At 40.7% G+C, this 15,315-nt stretch overlaps 1 protein-coding gene across 1 annotated transcript in view; it reads right to left on the bottom strand.

Annotated features, from left to right (window-relative positions):
• Positions 1–1,550: 1,550 nt before the first annotated feature.
• LOC127583413 (uncharacterized) overlaps positions 1,551–15,315 on the bottom strand; it is a 44,496-nt gene continuing 30,731 nt past the window's right edge. The window contains exons 17-21 of the mRNA XM_052039376.1: positions 11,305–11,479; positions 10,924–11,021; positions 9,120–9,294; positions 8,915–9,012; positions 1,551–1,711 (exon numbers count right to left, since the gene is read on the bottom strand). Coding sequence (XP_051895336.1) covers positions 1,605–1,711; positions 8,915–9,012; positions 9,120–9,294; positions 10,924–11,021; positions 11,305–11,479 — 653 coding nt within the window. The 3' untranslated portion in view covers positions 1,551–1,604. The remainder of the gene's footprint in view (positions 1,712–8,914; positions 9,013–9,119; positions 9,295–10,923; positions 11,022–11,304; positions 11,480–15,315) is intronic.

The following is a 15,315-nucleotide window of genomic DNA, read 5'->3' on the forward strand; positions in this document are numbered from 1 at the left end:
CAGTGAGGCAGTAGTTCTATTAGGTAAGAGCAGTTCTCTGGGAAATGAGATAGGAGACTGGGAACACCCACCTCTAGAATAAACATTTAAGACAGTCATTTGCTTTAAGATCACATGATGAACTATCACATAGAAGATGTCATACTGTTCATAGCAAACCAGTAGTATATTGGTTATCAATTGAAACAAAATTGACCTTGGGGCCAGAATTGGTCTGAAGTTTTAATGCCTACAGTTAGCAGAAATCATCCACCTCCCTGCTGAAATGTACGCCTTCTTGTGCAGTTTCTATTGATTTATTGGCAGGAGCATCAACATCTATAGACTTTGGGTATCATTTAGAGGATCTTACCTTCTTCCTATGGTGTATCTTATTTCCTCTGGTACAACAGTGACCATTTTAAAGAATACTTCATTGGTTCTAAGTGATTTGGGACATCCTATGGTTTTGGGTGGTGATTACATAAATACAATTCTTATAACTTCCTTCAGTTTCCTCAAAACATACCCCAAATTAGGGATTCTTGTTGGTAATAGTATTGTATTTCCAATTTCGGCAAAGAAAAAAAATTAGCTTCTTGATTGAGGCCAATTAGCTGCCCTCTGGGAAAGTAATTACAAAATGATCCACAAGGGTGTGGTACTGAGCTAAAGTACTTCAGTAAGGAACAGCACTTCAAACGGCATTTTCACCTTTATTAGCTAATTCTTTCAATTAAGGACGCTTCTTCCACACTGGCAAACATTACCTTGAAGGAAAATGACACAGAAATAGTGATGTTTTAGCCAATATAGTGTGATTCCACCCATAAATATATCTTGGGGCTGCAAGGGCTTTCATGAAAACCCAGTTGGGAACAGAACAAAACATATCAGGTGTGGTGCATTTCATACTCTCAACCCATCCAGAATATGAAGCCTTTCTTACTGTAAATGTTTTGAAGCTTTGTTCAACATTAAATATAAAGGTGAAGTACTTAATACAGAAATAGTATTTGCAAAGTAGTACTCAAATAAAACAAATTTTACAGAAGTCTTACAAAAAGATTCAGGGCAGGTAAACCTTATTCTGTAATCTTCACATCTCCCATTTTTTGCTCAGCATTAATACAAACAAACCCAGTAGAAACGTTGCATCTGTTTAATAGACAAATAAGTGATGAGTTAACATAGATTGTAAAACAACACATCATTCAAAATAAGATATTTATTTATTAGTCACATGTACATCGAAACACAGTGAAATGCGTCTTTTTGCATTACTGAGAATGTTCTGGGGGCAGCCCACAAGTGTTGCCACTCTTCCGGCGCCAACATAGCATGTCCACAGCTCCTAACCTGGTACGTCTTTTGAATGTAGGAGGAAACTGGAGCATCTGGAGGAAACCCATGCAGTCACGGGGAGAACGTACAAACTCCTTACAGACAGTGGCCAGAATGACCCCGGGTCGCTGGCACTGTAATAGTGTTACACTAACTGCTACACTACCATAAAGCTACAATATTAAGTAAGATGGCAAGCATATTTATTTACCGTGGAATGTTTGTTGCCAGAGCTTGAGGCTGGAATTCCTGATACAGTTTGTACTTCACAGGCAATTGGGTTACAGCAGATCTGATCTGGATATGCCTTTTCTTAAATTGTCAAGATTTTCAAAGTCACCTTTTCCTGATGGATCATCACGATCAAACCACTGGGTTACACAGTTGCCTGAATCAAAGGAAATAAATAAGACACACTGTGAACGACGTTATTAAATTTAGAGTTTAAGAGTAGCTTCGTAGCTGCAGAGATTGAGGTGGCATGATTAAAAATGAATATAATTGTTACAGCCTGCGATTACTGATAGATCAATTATTGAGTCATATAGCTTGTTGTTTTTGATGGAAGTGAACACAAATAACTTTCCAGAAATGCAAGGGGACCAAGAGTCTAATGAAAAGGAAATTGTAACAGTAAGAAAAGTGCTGGTAAAATGAGTAGAACTGTAAACTGATAAATCTTGAGAGGAGGGTAATCTGCATCCCAAAGTACAAACAGTGCATCTTTCAAAGTGCTATAGACTATGCAATGATTCTTGCAGATTGGAGGGTGGCAGAAGTAACCCTTCTATTGAAAAAGGTAGGGAGAGGGAAAACAGAATTTCAGACTGGTTAAGTGAAACATCAGCAATGGGGAAATGCTGGAGTCTATTAAAAAAGGATGTCATAACAAAACACTTAGAAAATATCAACACTTCTAGAAAAAGTCAAAATAGCTTTAGGAAAATTATCTTTGACAAACCTGAAGTTCCTCAAAGTTGTATCTGGTAGAATAAATAAAAGAAAACCAGTAGATGTGACGTATTTAGATTTTCAAAAGGCCTTGGATAAAGTTCTATACGCAGGTGACCCCCACGTTATGAGGGGGGCGGTGAGGGAGGTGCTTTCCTCGAAAACAATCCGTGTCACGATTTTCCGTAAGGAGAAGCTGCATCGTTTGCACGTGTCACAAAACACAAGTTGGAAAAAAATTGTTTTGATTTATTTACTTTTTCTCATGTAAATTCCATGAGAGCTAATTTTATTCTGTATCTCACTCTATTCCCTATACACTCATGCTTGTGTGGCCAGATTCTGCTCTAACTCCACCTACAAGTTTGCAGATGATACCACAGTTGTAGGCCATATCTCAAACAGCGATGAGTCGGAGTACAGGAAGGAGATAGAGAGCTTAGTGGAATGGTGTCATGACAACAACCTTTCCCTCAATGTCAACTAAAGAGCTGGTCATTGACTTCAGGAAAGGGGTGTTGTACATGCACCTGTCTACATCAATGGTGCTGATGGTCGAGAGGGTTGACAGCTTCAAGTTCCTGCGAGTGAACATCACCAACAACCTGTTCTGGACAAACCACGTGGATGCCATGGCCAAGAAAGCTCACCAGCGCCTCCACTTCCTCAGGAGGCTAAAGAAATTTGGTTTGTCCCCTTTGACTCTCACCAACTTTTACCACTGCACCATAGAAAGCATCCTATCTGGATGTATCACGGCTTGGTACGGCAACTGCTCTGGCCCAAGACTGCAAGAAGCTGCAGAGAGTTGTGGACACAGCCCAGCACATTACGGGACACCAGTCTCCCCTCCTTGGACTCTGTCTTTACCTCTCGTTGTCTTGGTGAAGCAGCCAGCGTAATCAAAGACCCCACCCACCCGGGACATTCTCTCTACTCTTCCATCGGGTAGAAGATACAGGTGCCTGAGGGCACGTACCACCAGACTTAAGGACAGCTTCTACCCCACTGTGATAAGACTATTGAACAGTTCCCTTATACAATGAGATGGACTATGACCTATGACCTCACAATCTACCTTGTTGTGACCTCGCACCTTATTGCACTGCAGTTCCTCTGTAGCTGTGACACTTTACTCTGTACTGTTTTGTTTTACCTGTACTACATCAATGCACTCTGTACTGACTTAATGTAACTGCACTGTGTAATGAATTGACCTGTAAGATCGGTTTGTAAGATAAGTTTTTCACTGTACCTCGGTACAAGTGACAATAATAAACCAATACCAATTTTTGGGTAGTGATTTGTGAATTCCGTGAGGGCAAAGTTCCGTAACCTGTACAGCTGTAACACGGAGGTCACCTGTAAAAGGTTAATGAGGTTAAGCTACAGAATTAAAGCACATGGGATTGGGATTTATGTGCTGATATGGATTGAAATTGGTTCATAGGTAGGTTATAAAGAGTAAGAAGAAATGGGTCTTTTCAGGGTGGCAGCTAGTCATCAATGGGGATCATACTTGGATGCCAGCTATCCACAATACCTGTATATATCAATAATTTAGATAAAGGAACCAATTGTAATATTTGTAAGTTTACTCATTGGGATTTGGGGTTATGAGGAGGATGCAAAGGGATTTCAAGGTAATTTAAACCAGTTGAGTGAGTTGGCAAATATATGGCAAATGCAGTATAATGTGGATAAATGAGAAGTTATTCAATTTGATAGGGAAAATAGGAAGGCCAGGTATTATTTATTGATACATTGGGAAAGGTTGATGTACAAATGGATCTAACTGTCCCTATACACTAGCATTGAAAGCAAACATGCAGGTACAAAAACATTTAAGAATGCAAGTGATATGTTGGCCTTCATTGCAAAAAAGTTTTGAGCATGGGAGCAAGGATGTCATACTACAATTATACAGGACAGTAGTGAGACCACACCTGGAGTGTTCAGTTTAGTTTCCTTCCCAAAGTAAAGATATTTGCCATAGAGGCTGTACAACAAAATTCATTTGTCTGATTCTTGGGAAAACAAGAGTGGTTGTGTGAGGAGAGATTGAATCAACAAAAGGAATTGTCAGCATTTTGGGTCAAAATCCTGATGCAGCAGATTGTTTATTGCTTCAAGATTCCAGCATCTGCAGACTTTGTGTCTTGAGAAAAATCTCCACCTGCATTCTCCAAGGCCTTGGCATGCTTCCTGATATGTGAAGTCCAAAATTGCACCAGGTACCACCAAATCATGCCTTTTGATTAAAAAGTTTTAAAAAAAAACAAAAGTTCTTGAAAAAGTATCAGACAAAAGCAATTCTGTATTTATGCTTACCAGGTAAGGAGAACAATTGTGTTGCCTTAATGAGTAGTGCCAATGAAACCCTGTTCTAGCAGTATCCTTTCCACACAAGTTCCCCCCACTAATCACATCACATTTGTTCATATATTTTATTGCTTCAAGTTAATTATCTTGTTTCACATTTAATTTCGTGTTTCTATAACTTAGTTGGTCTTCTATACAGATTTGTTTTGCCTGCACTCAAAAGTTTCAAATAATTAGATGTGCTGGAGAGAGTACAGTGGTGATTCACCAGGGTACTGCCTGGATTGGAGGATTTTATGGGGAAAGACTGCATAGGTTGGGCTTGTTTTTTCCTGGAATGAAGGAGGCTGAGGGTGACCCGATAGAAGTATTTAAGACTATGAGAGGCATAGAGAAGGCAGATAGCCAAATTAGTTTTTCCATGGTAGAAGTACCAAAACAGGAGGGCATAGATTCAAGATGAGAGGAAGGAGTTCTAAAGGGGATCTGAGGGATGTTTTTTTAACATGGAGAGTGGTTGATATCTGGAACACCCTGCCAGAAGGGATGGTGGAATTATATACAGTTGCTACATTTAAGAGGCATTTAGACAGATACTTAAATAGGCAAGTATAGAAGCGTAGATGTTCTAATGCAGGCAAGTGGGATTAGTGTAGATGGGCAAAAAGGGTTGTCATGGTCAGAATGGTCACTTTCTGTGCTCTATGCTTGAACCTCAATGCCTGTCCGTTCTTCCATATATTTTAACATTTTTCATTGTGTATGCTGTCCTTCCTCATTTTCCCTTTTAATTGCTAGGGAATTGAATGTGAAAGTAAGGAAGTTGTATTTCACTTATATAAGGCAGTGGATTGCTGTGTACAATATTTTCTTAATTAAAGACCACCTTGGATGCAATTCAGAGAAAACCTACTAGATTTAGCTGGAATGGACGGGTTGACTCATTAGGGAAGGTTGGACAGGCTTTGTGTGTATCTGCTGGAATTTAGAAAAGTGAGAGGTGACTTAATTGACGTATAGTGGATTCTGAGAGGTCTTGGCAAGGGTGGACGTGGAAGGGGTGTTGACTCTTTTCAGAAAAGCTACAATGAGGGGTCACTGTTTAAAATTAAGGAGTTACCCATTTAAGATGATGTGAGGTGGGTTTCTTTTTCTGAAAGGATTCTGAGTCTTTGGAATTCTCTGTCATGCACTCCATCCCCAACTTCTCCACAATTTCAGAACTAAACCTTGATCATAAACTATGTTAGTTAAGATAAGAAGTTTAGCTTAACCCATTTACAAAGTGGGGATAAGGGGCTTTTATTAATTAGCAGGTCACCCTCTATATCGGAGTTTCCTATCCTCTTTGGGCATTCAAAAGACTTTTGGCCTCAATCTGTCAGTGCTCCAGTGCACTATACCAACAGTAGGTCCTGCAACCTCAGTCCTAACCCTTTTCTCATCCATGTGTTAATGTGTTAATATTATGCAGGACATATATCGACCAGGGTCTTGTATAAACTTACAGCATTGCAACCACATTGAAATAAATAATTTTTAGGAATTCCTTTTGCCTTTTAATTCACTTAGAGGCCAGCCTTTATCAGCTGTACTGAATTGCCCTGCAGGAGGTGTGGTGAGCTGCCCACATGAATCACTGCTACTCACACAATTGTTGGATGGATAGTTACAGGATTTTAGCCCAGCAATAATGGTGGTAAATTTCTAAGTCAGGGTAGTGCATGACAGAGACGAAGATGCTGGAGCAACTCAGCAGGCCAGGCAGCATCCGTGGAGAAAAGCAGGCAATCAACGTTTCGGGTCAAGAAGGGTCCTGACCTGAAATGTTGACCTCCTACTTTTCTCCATGGATGCTGCCTGGCCTGCTGAGTTCCTCCAGCATCATCGTGTTTTTTGTCTAGATTCCAGCATCTGCAGTCCTTTGTTTCTCTAATGCATGAAAGAGAACTTGTAAGTGGTGTATTCCCAAGTGCCTGTTGCCCTATACTTGTTGGTAGAGGTCATCGGTTTGGGAGAGGTTAGGAATAATCCAGGCAAGTAATTGCAATGGAGTTCGTGAATACTACGTCAGTGGAGGGAGTTAATGTTTCATATGATGGATGGGACGCCAATCAAATAGGCTGCTTTTTCTCCGATGGTGTCACATTTCTGAAGAAGTGTTGGTGTAGCATTCATGCAGGCAAGTGGAGAGTATTCCAGTATTGTGTTTTATAGATGATGGAAAGACTTTGGGAAGTCAGGAAGTGAGCCGTTTACTGCAGGTTATCTAGCTTTTGTAGCCAGGGTATTTATATGGGTGGTCTGGTTAAATTATCGTTGGTGAATGATCATCTCCAGATTGTTGATGACTGGGGTCTCAGTGAAGGTAATGCCATTGATTATCATGATAAGTGGTTTGAAAGTGACTTGGTTCACTCTGAAACCAGGTTCTTAAAACAATAAAACAAACTACAAAGGCATAAGGGTTGGGTTGATCATGGCAGCTGAGAACCTACATTAAGTAGGTATGATAGCAAACAGGCAATGGTGAATATTTGAAGAAATAATGCATAGTGTTATATATAGTAATATAGATCCCTTTAAGGCAAAACAGTGGGGAAATTGGTCTAATCATGGCTGTAAAAAGGTATTAAAAGGACATGGCTTCTGCTGTTGCAAGAAAAAGCAGCAAACCTGAGGATTGGGAAAATCTCACATTATAGCAGAGGACCAAGACATTGATTCAAAAAAAAAAGGGAGAGAAGAAGACAAAAGCGGTTTAGCAAGAAACATTAAAAAAAATTGTAAAAATCTTCTGAACATATGTTAATAGAAAAGATTGGCTAAATTCTTAGAGACTGAGAAGGGAAGTTATATTGGGGAATAAGGAAATAGGGAAATTAAATAAATATTTTGTATCTGCTTTTAAAATGTCTCACAGAAGTCATGGAAAACTACAAATCTGGAATGAATGAAGAGCTAAAGGAACTGCCATTAGTAAAAAAAAAGTATTGGAGAAATTAATGGGACTAAAATACAGTAAATCCTCAGGACCTGAAGACTTGCAACCTGGGGTTTGAAGGAGGTGGAGATAATGGATGCACTGGTGGTCATCTTCCAAAATTCCTTACACCCCACGGATTGAATGGTAACAAATGTAACCCTGCTAGTTAAGAAAGAATGAAGAGAAAAAATGGGGGACCTTATGCTGGAAGCTGTAGAAAGGAAGAGGCTAGGACATCTGGACAGATGAAGGGTCTTGACCCAAAACGTTGACTGTCTATTTCCATCCACAGATTCTGCCTGATCCGCTGAGTTCCTCCAGCATCTTGTTTGTTGTACCAGACTCCAGTATCTGCAGTCTCTTGTGTCTGTGTCTTTATTATTACGATGATGTTGCAAGGGACTCAGAAAATTAAATTAGGATAGGGTGGAACCAATGAAGGGGAAATCACATATTTGGGTTGAAACCAGCAAAATAAATCAGGATTGACACTGACATTAACTCAGGATATGCAAATGAAGCTAGCCCATTGGATCACTTGTGTACTAGTGATTCCGTTCCAGGCAAAATCTGTCTCTCTGGCTTCATAAAAGGCCTCCCTAGGAATTTTAGGGCTGTAAGGTCTTCTAAAGAAAGAGAAGAAAACTCTTCTTGTGCATGAGATGAATAACATAAATTTAGTGAGGCCCAAGGAGTTTACAGTCCCATTTTGCAATCATGGTTCATAACGTGCCTTGAACCACTCCTCAATTTAAACTGCTGCAAATTATAAAAGGATTAGGTTCTTTTTAAGTTAGGAATTAATTAGAATATGATTAGAATTTAATATCTTTCATTGCATGCTGATTTCTGAGTAAGGGGGTTTAAACAACACTGGCCCTTTATTTCAGAACTACAAGAGCACTACCTTGTTGAGTGTTAAATTATCTGCCCTCCTAGTTGGATGTAAAAGATCCCAAAGGATTCTTTGAAGATGCAAGTAGTTGAGGCAGTGTCCAGAGTAATATTTATCCTCAAGGAATAACTCCTCAAGAGATTATTTGGTAGTTTGTCATATTGCTTTTCTAGGACCTTGTTGACTGTCATGTTTTTAACATTACAACAGGTAATTACATTCCAAAGGTAATTCACTCCTTGTTAACATAGCCTGAGAATGTGAAATATGCTATCTATATAAAAGTCTTTCATAAATGTACAACAGAACTAGGAACGTAGAACTATTGGGCTGATTTTCATCCTTACCATCTGCTCTGCATGAAATAAGATTTACTTTGCTTTTACCCCAAAATTTAAGGGAACAATAAATCTGTTTTTTAAATATTATATACTTACAAAAAGATTTAGGACAGGAAAATCGTATTCTATAATCTTCGCAGAGCCCATCATTTTGATTTTCATTCAAGCAAGTGAATCCAAAGGTTGTGCTGCACCTATTTAATATAGAATAGTAGAGTGTGAGTAATGTCCTTGTAAACAGTTGATATTCTTTCAAATAATTTCTCACTATCAAATAATATGTCAGTAATGGTTCATATACGGGGCAATGTTCTCTCCTGTTTCTGATGCTGGAATTCCTGATATTGTCTCCACTTCACAAGCAGTTGGATTACGACAAATATGACCTGGATATTCATTTTGGAGATTTGCAAGAGTTTCAAAGTCCCCTTTTCCTGATGTATCATCTCTGTCAAACCACTGAGTTTTACAGTCACCTGGTTAAAAGGAACAAAGAGAAGTCAGATTAGTGAAAGATGTAATGGGAACGTGTGGCTTAGTGGCTGAAGGATAGAAAGAACAATATGTAATGATTATCCTCTCTAATTGAGAGGGAATTAAGTGGACTAGTAATTGATTTGAGATGTGCAGAAATTTATGTCACTCAGTTTATATTTTGCTTCCTACAAATTTGGTGAAATATTTTGTCGTTGTATTGAAACTGCTCAAAGCTGATTAAATTCTTTTCAGTTAAGATGCTATAATTTAGCAGTGAAATGAGTGTTTATTAAGTGAAGTAATGTTATTTGCTGTGCATTGGAGTTGTCTGCCCACCCCTACTTCCTACTGATTGACAGATGTGGTGTTGTCAATAAGCATAGTGTTTATTCATGGACTGGGATCTTCTGCTGACCAGGGAGCCACTCCAGCCTGCTACTCTTGAAGCCCGCTTCTCCCTAGAGTGAACCTGTGTGCAGTCTTTCACTGGGATGCCACCAGCCAGCTGACTAGTAATTTTCAGTGTTGCACAGGGCCTTCTTGATTGTGACTTGCAGACCTCACCCCAGAATTGCTTTGAGAGCTGGTTAAGCCCTGCCCCCACACTTACAGATTGTCAAAGCTATTAAAGAGATTTAATGTCTCCAACTTTCGCATTCAAAAGTAATCAAAAACAATTAAGACTTTGTTAATATATTTAATAAACTAAATAAGCCAACTCAATTAAATACAAATGAATATGCTGGAAATATTCATCAAGTCAGGGAGCATCTGTAGAAAGGGAAACAGTTACCATTTCAAGTTGAAGATCCTTTGTTCTTACCTTATTTCTCTTTCCACAGATGGTGCTTGACCTGCTGGGTGTTTCCAGCATTTTCTGACTGTCTAAAAAAAAACTGAAATCCTTCATCCCTGGAAAATTTTAGTAATTTTTTTATCCATTCTCCCTAGTGTCCTCACATCCATCCTAAAGTGCAATGACCAGAAGTGAACATAATGTTATCTCCTAGTGTCTATAGTCTATATCATCTGTATATAGAAATGTTGGTTCATTTTCTAATCTGCAATCTCATTCAAGATAAATGGGAAACCAGGGAAATTGCAGGCTGTGAACCTTACCATCCCTCATTGCCCAAACTGAATTTCCTCCTGTGACAACAGCTAGGAGCCTACAAGTGGAAGACAGAGCCCCAATGCACACTTGACAGAACCACGATCTGGAAGGTGGCGGTCAGCCCCAGGATAGGATGTGAAAAGCATAAAGAACCACAATACATTCAAAGAATGTGATATTTTATGTGCTAATATTCACTTCAGTTTTGACCCAACACATGTTGAAGAACTTCATTCAGAGCTTTGATACTGGTGTGAATGCTTTCTGCTGCTCCATCAGATTCCAAGCTTTTTACCATCAGGATTCTCCTTCTCACATTGGTAGCAAACCTGTTGATAGCAGGAGCATCACCAAGAAACTGTCATGGCTCGCAAGTGAGTCTCAGTGCAAGACAATGGATCAGAATTAGGACAGAATCAATGAATACTGTCATAGCAGAACTTCTAGCCCATGGAGACAACTTCCTAGTGAGTTCAAAAGTGGAAGATAGAGCTCAGCTAAGTCTAATACTTACAGAAAGATTCAGGACAGGTAAATCGGATTCCGTAATCTTCACAGCTCCCATCTTTTTGGTCTGAATTCACACAAATAAATCCTGTAGAAATGTTGCATCTATTTAATGAAAAAAGGAGAATATGATAAGGCAGAGGGTAAAACGGCTCATCCTCCTTCAAATAAAGTCACAGTATTAAAATAAGACAAAAAGAATCATAACTTAAAACAAAAAAATACCTACAGATGTTGGAAATCTAAAATAAAAACAGAAAATGCCAGAAATTCTCAGCAGGTGATGAAAGCTCATCAACCTGAAACATCAGCTCTTTTTCCCTCCACAGGTGCTGCCTGACCTGTCAGGTATTTCTAGCATTTTCTGCTTTAGTTTAAGAATCCTTACTTGAGGATGTTGTCTCCAGAGAGTGAGGCTGGAATTCCTGATACTGTTTCCACTTCACAGGCAGTTGGATATCGGCAAATCTTATCAGGATAATGTCTTCTGAGATTTGCAAGATCTTCAAAATCCCCAAATCCTGATGGGTCATCATAGTCAAACCACTGGGTCTTGCAGCTACCTGGTTAATTGGATAAACAAAAAATATTAACTCACTGTGGATGTATTGGGTGTTCAGAAGTTGGGAAAACCTTCAATGAAAGATAGCAGGGGGTTACTGGCTCCAGAATGTAACTGCTTGCTCAAAATTTCTCATGGGCCGGGATGGACAGCAGTGTATCCCCAAAGCCATCTAGCATCCCACTTGTTAATCGTGACCTCTTTCTCTCCACTGCTAGGATCTCTTACTCCTCAATACAGACTAATCTCTCTCACTTGCCACATTGACCAATCTTGCCACCCCAAACTTTGATGGCTATAAACTCAGCCAAGCCCAGATTGCTAAACTGTTCTTCTCCTCAAGTTTGAGAATTGCCTGAGTTACAAGAACAGGTTGCCTCGACTAGGACTTTATTCCCTGGAACATAGGAGATTGAGGGATGACCTGATAGAGGTATATAAGATCATGAGGGGTATAGACAGGGTGAAAGCACATAGTCTTTTTTCCCCCAGGGAGGGGGTGCTAAAAACAAGAGGGCATAGGTTTAAGATCAGAGGTGAGAGATTTAAAAGGGACATCAGGGGCAGTTTCTTCACACAAAGGGTGATGTGTATTTGGAATGAGCTGCCAGGAATAGTAGTTGAGGTGGGTATATAAGCAACATTTAAAAAGCCATCTAGATAAGTACATGGATAGGAGAGGTTTAGAGGGCTATGGGGCAAATGTGTGATTAGCTTGCTGGCAACACAGCATGGGTGAGTTGGGCCGAAGGGCATGTTACCTTGCTGTATGACTCTACGGCTGAGCTCACTGCTTCCATTGCAGTACAGGCTGAAGACACACTAAGTAGAAGGGTAGGAAATCTTGAGTGCTGCCATGCAAACTCCAACTGCTGCCACTGTGATGTGGATTCCAGTATTGGACAGGGTAATGAGGATGTCATGACAGTTCAACAATCTGGCCTCAAAGAGGTTATGAGGATTGCTGAAGCACTACCCAGGAGAGGACAGCAACTCTGGGGAGTTTGAATCTGTTATCCTAATTCCACCGCTGTCTCTCGGCTTCTGTGACACATGGAGGGTCAGTCCAGTCCGTCCTAGCTCCCTAATTCTGTGAACTAGTGAGAAAAATAACAACAGACTGTAAGTACTTCCAGTGAAGCCAAACTTGGGTCCTATTTGGAGAACAAGGAAACATAGACCCCCAGGTATACTGGAGAACCAGGGTTCAATGTAGATGAGGAAGTAAAAGAATAAAGGTATTGATGAAGAAGCTTAATGATCCTGAAAGCTGATAAGTCCCAAATACCTGAAGATTGCTCTAGAGAGGGTGCAGAGGAGATTCACAAGGATGTTATGTGGGATGTGATGTTCAGTCATGAGGAGAGACCAGGCTGGGTTTGTTATCTTGGAGTGGAGAAAGTTGAGGGGGACTTGACAGAGCTGTTCTAAGTTCTGAAGGGCACAGATAGGGTAGACAATAGTGCAGTATAGAGGATGTGCCAGTGCTGGAGAAGTGGATGTTTAGGGTGATGGATGGGCTGTGGATTAGTGCTTTGATGCACATGGATGAGACTGTCCCACAACATTCCTGGCATGTGCCTTGCTGGTGGTGCAGTTACTAAAGAGAGTAAGTTGGTTTACTGACAGCCTTTATCCATGAAGCTTCACTGTCTGAGGCTGCAGAGTGCTGTATCTGCAAAATGCACTGAAGCAATTTCTTGAGGCTTCCTCAATACAATCTCACAAGCCAAACCCTCCACATCAAGTGGGATAACAGTGTCAGGTATGTGGGATCACCACCACACTCAAGTTAATATCCCAGTTACCCACTATGCTGATGTTACAATATATCACAGATCCTGAATCCTAGAATATTGTACCCAGCCACTTGGTGGAATGACACAAAGATCGGTGGTGTTGTGGATAGTGTGGAGGGCTGTCGAAGCTTACAGAGGGATATTGATAGGATGCAGAGCTGGGCTGACAAGTGGCAGATGGAGTTCAATCCGGAGAAGTGTGAGGTGGTACACTTTGGAAGGACAAACTCCAAGGCAGATTACAAGGTAAATGGCAGGATTCTGGGCAGTATGGAGGAGCAGAGGGATCTGGGGGTTCATATCCACAGATCACAAGATCACAAGACAAAGGAGCAGATGTAGGCCATTCAGCCCATCGAGTCTGCTCCAAGGAAAAGGGAAAAAAGAAAAAGAAATGAGAAATGGGGGGGGGCAGGTAAAAAAAAACTATTCTAACCCCAATTTCCAGCCTTATCCCCATATCCCTTGATACCCCAACTATTTAGATATCTATCTATCTCTTCCTTAAACGCCTCCAATGATCTGGCCTCCACTGCTGTATGTGGCAAGGAATTCCACAAATTCACCACCCTCTGGCTAAAGAAATTTCTCCTCATCTCTGTTTTAAACCTGTACCCTCTAATTCTAAGATTGTGCCCTCTGGTCCTGGACTCACCCACCAAGGGAAACAGCCTAGCCACATCTACTCTGTCCAGTCTTTTAAACATTTTAAATGTCTCTATGAGGTCCTCTCTCATTCTTCTGTACTCCAGTGAGTACAGTCCAAGAGCCGACAAACGCTTATCATACGTAAGCCCTTTCATTCCGGGAATCATCCTCGTAAATCTCCTCTGAACCCTCTCCAACATCAGCACATCTTTCCTAAGATATGGGGCCCAAAACTGTGCACAGTATTCCAAATGAGGCCTCACTAGTGCCCCGTAGAGCCTCATCAACACTTCCTTACTTTTATACACTATACCTCTCGAAATGAATGCCAACATAGCATTTGCTTTCTTTACCACCGATCCGACCTGATGGTTAACCTTTAAGGTATCCTGCACGAGTACCCCCAAGTCCCTTTGTACTTCTATACTTTGAATTTTCTCTCCTTCTAGATAATAATCAGCCCATTTATTTCTGTTTCCAAAGTGTACAACTGCACATTTCTCAACATTGAATCTCATCTGCCATTTCCTTGCCCATTCTCCTGAACTATCTAGGTCTCTCTGCAACCTTCCTGTCTCCTCAATACTCCCTACTCCTCCACCTATCTTGGTGTCATCTGCAAACTTAGCCACAAAACCATTTACTCCATCATCCAAATCGTTAATGTACAAGGTAAAAAGAAGCGGCCCCAACACCGACCCCTGCGGAACACCACTAGTAACTGGTAGCCAACCAGAACAAGATCCTTTTATTCCCACCCTTTGCTTCCTGCCAACCAGCCAATGCTCCACCCATTCTGTTATCCTACCTGTAATTCCATGACCTCTCATCTTATTAATCAGTCTCTTATGCGGCACCTTGTCGAAGGCCTTTTGAAAGTCTAAATACACAACATCTACCGCCTCTCCCTTATCCACCCTACCTGTGATTTCTTCAAAAACTCCAATAGGTTGGTCAGGCAGGATCTTCCCTTCACAAAGCCATGTTGGCTAGGACCTATCTTGCCTTGCACCTCTAGGTATTCCATAACCCCATCCTTGAGGATCGATTCCAATAAATTTCCCACCACTGACGTCAGACTAATAGGTCCGTAATTTCCTTTATGCTGCCTCCCACCATTCTTATACAGTGGAACTACATTTGCAACCCTGCAGTCCTCAGGAACCATGCCGCTGAAAGTTGCCTCACAGGTGGATGGGGTAGTTAAGAAAGCTTATAGGATGTTAGCTTTCATAAATCGTGGGATTGAGTTTAAGAGCCGAGAAGTAATGATGCAGCTTTACAAAACTCTGGTTAGACCACTTTTAGAGTACTGTGTCCAGTTTTGGTCGCCTCATTATAGGAAGGATGTGGAGGCATTGGAAAGGGTGCAGAGGAGATTTACCAGGAT

Source organism: Pristis pectinata, chromosome 26, assembly GCF_009764475.1.
Source record: "Pristis pectinata isolate sPriPec2 chromosome 26, sPriPec2.1.pri, whole genome shotgun sequence".
Taxonomy (NCBI): domain Eukaryota; kingdom Metazoa; phylum Chordata; class Chondrichthyes; order Rhinopristiformes; family Pristidae; genus Pristis; species Pristis pectinata.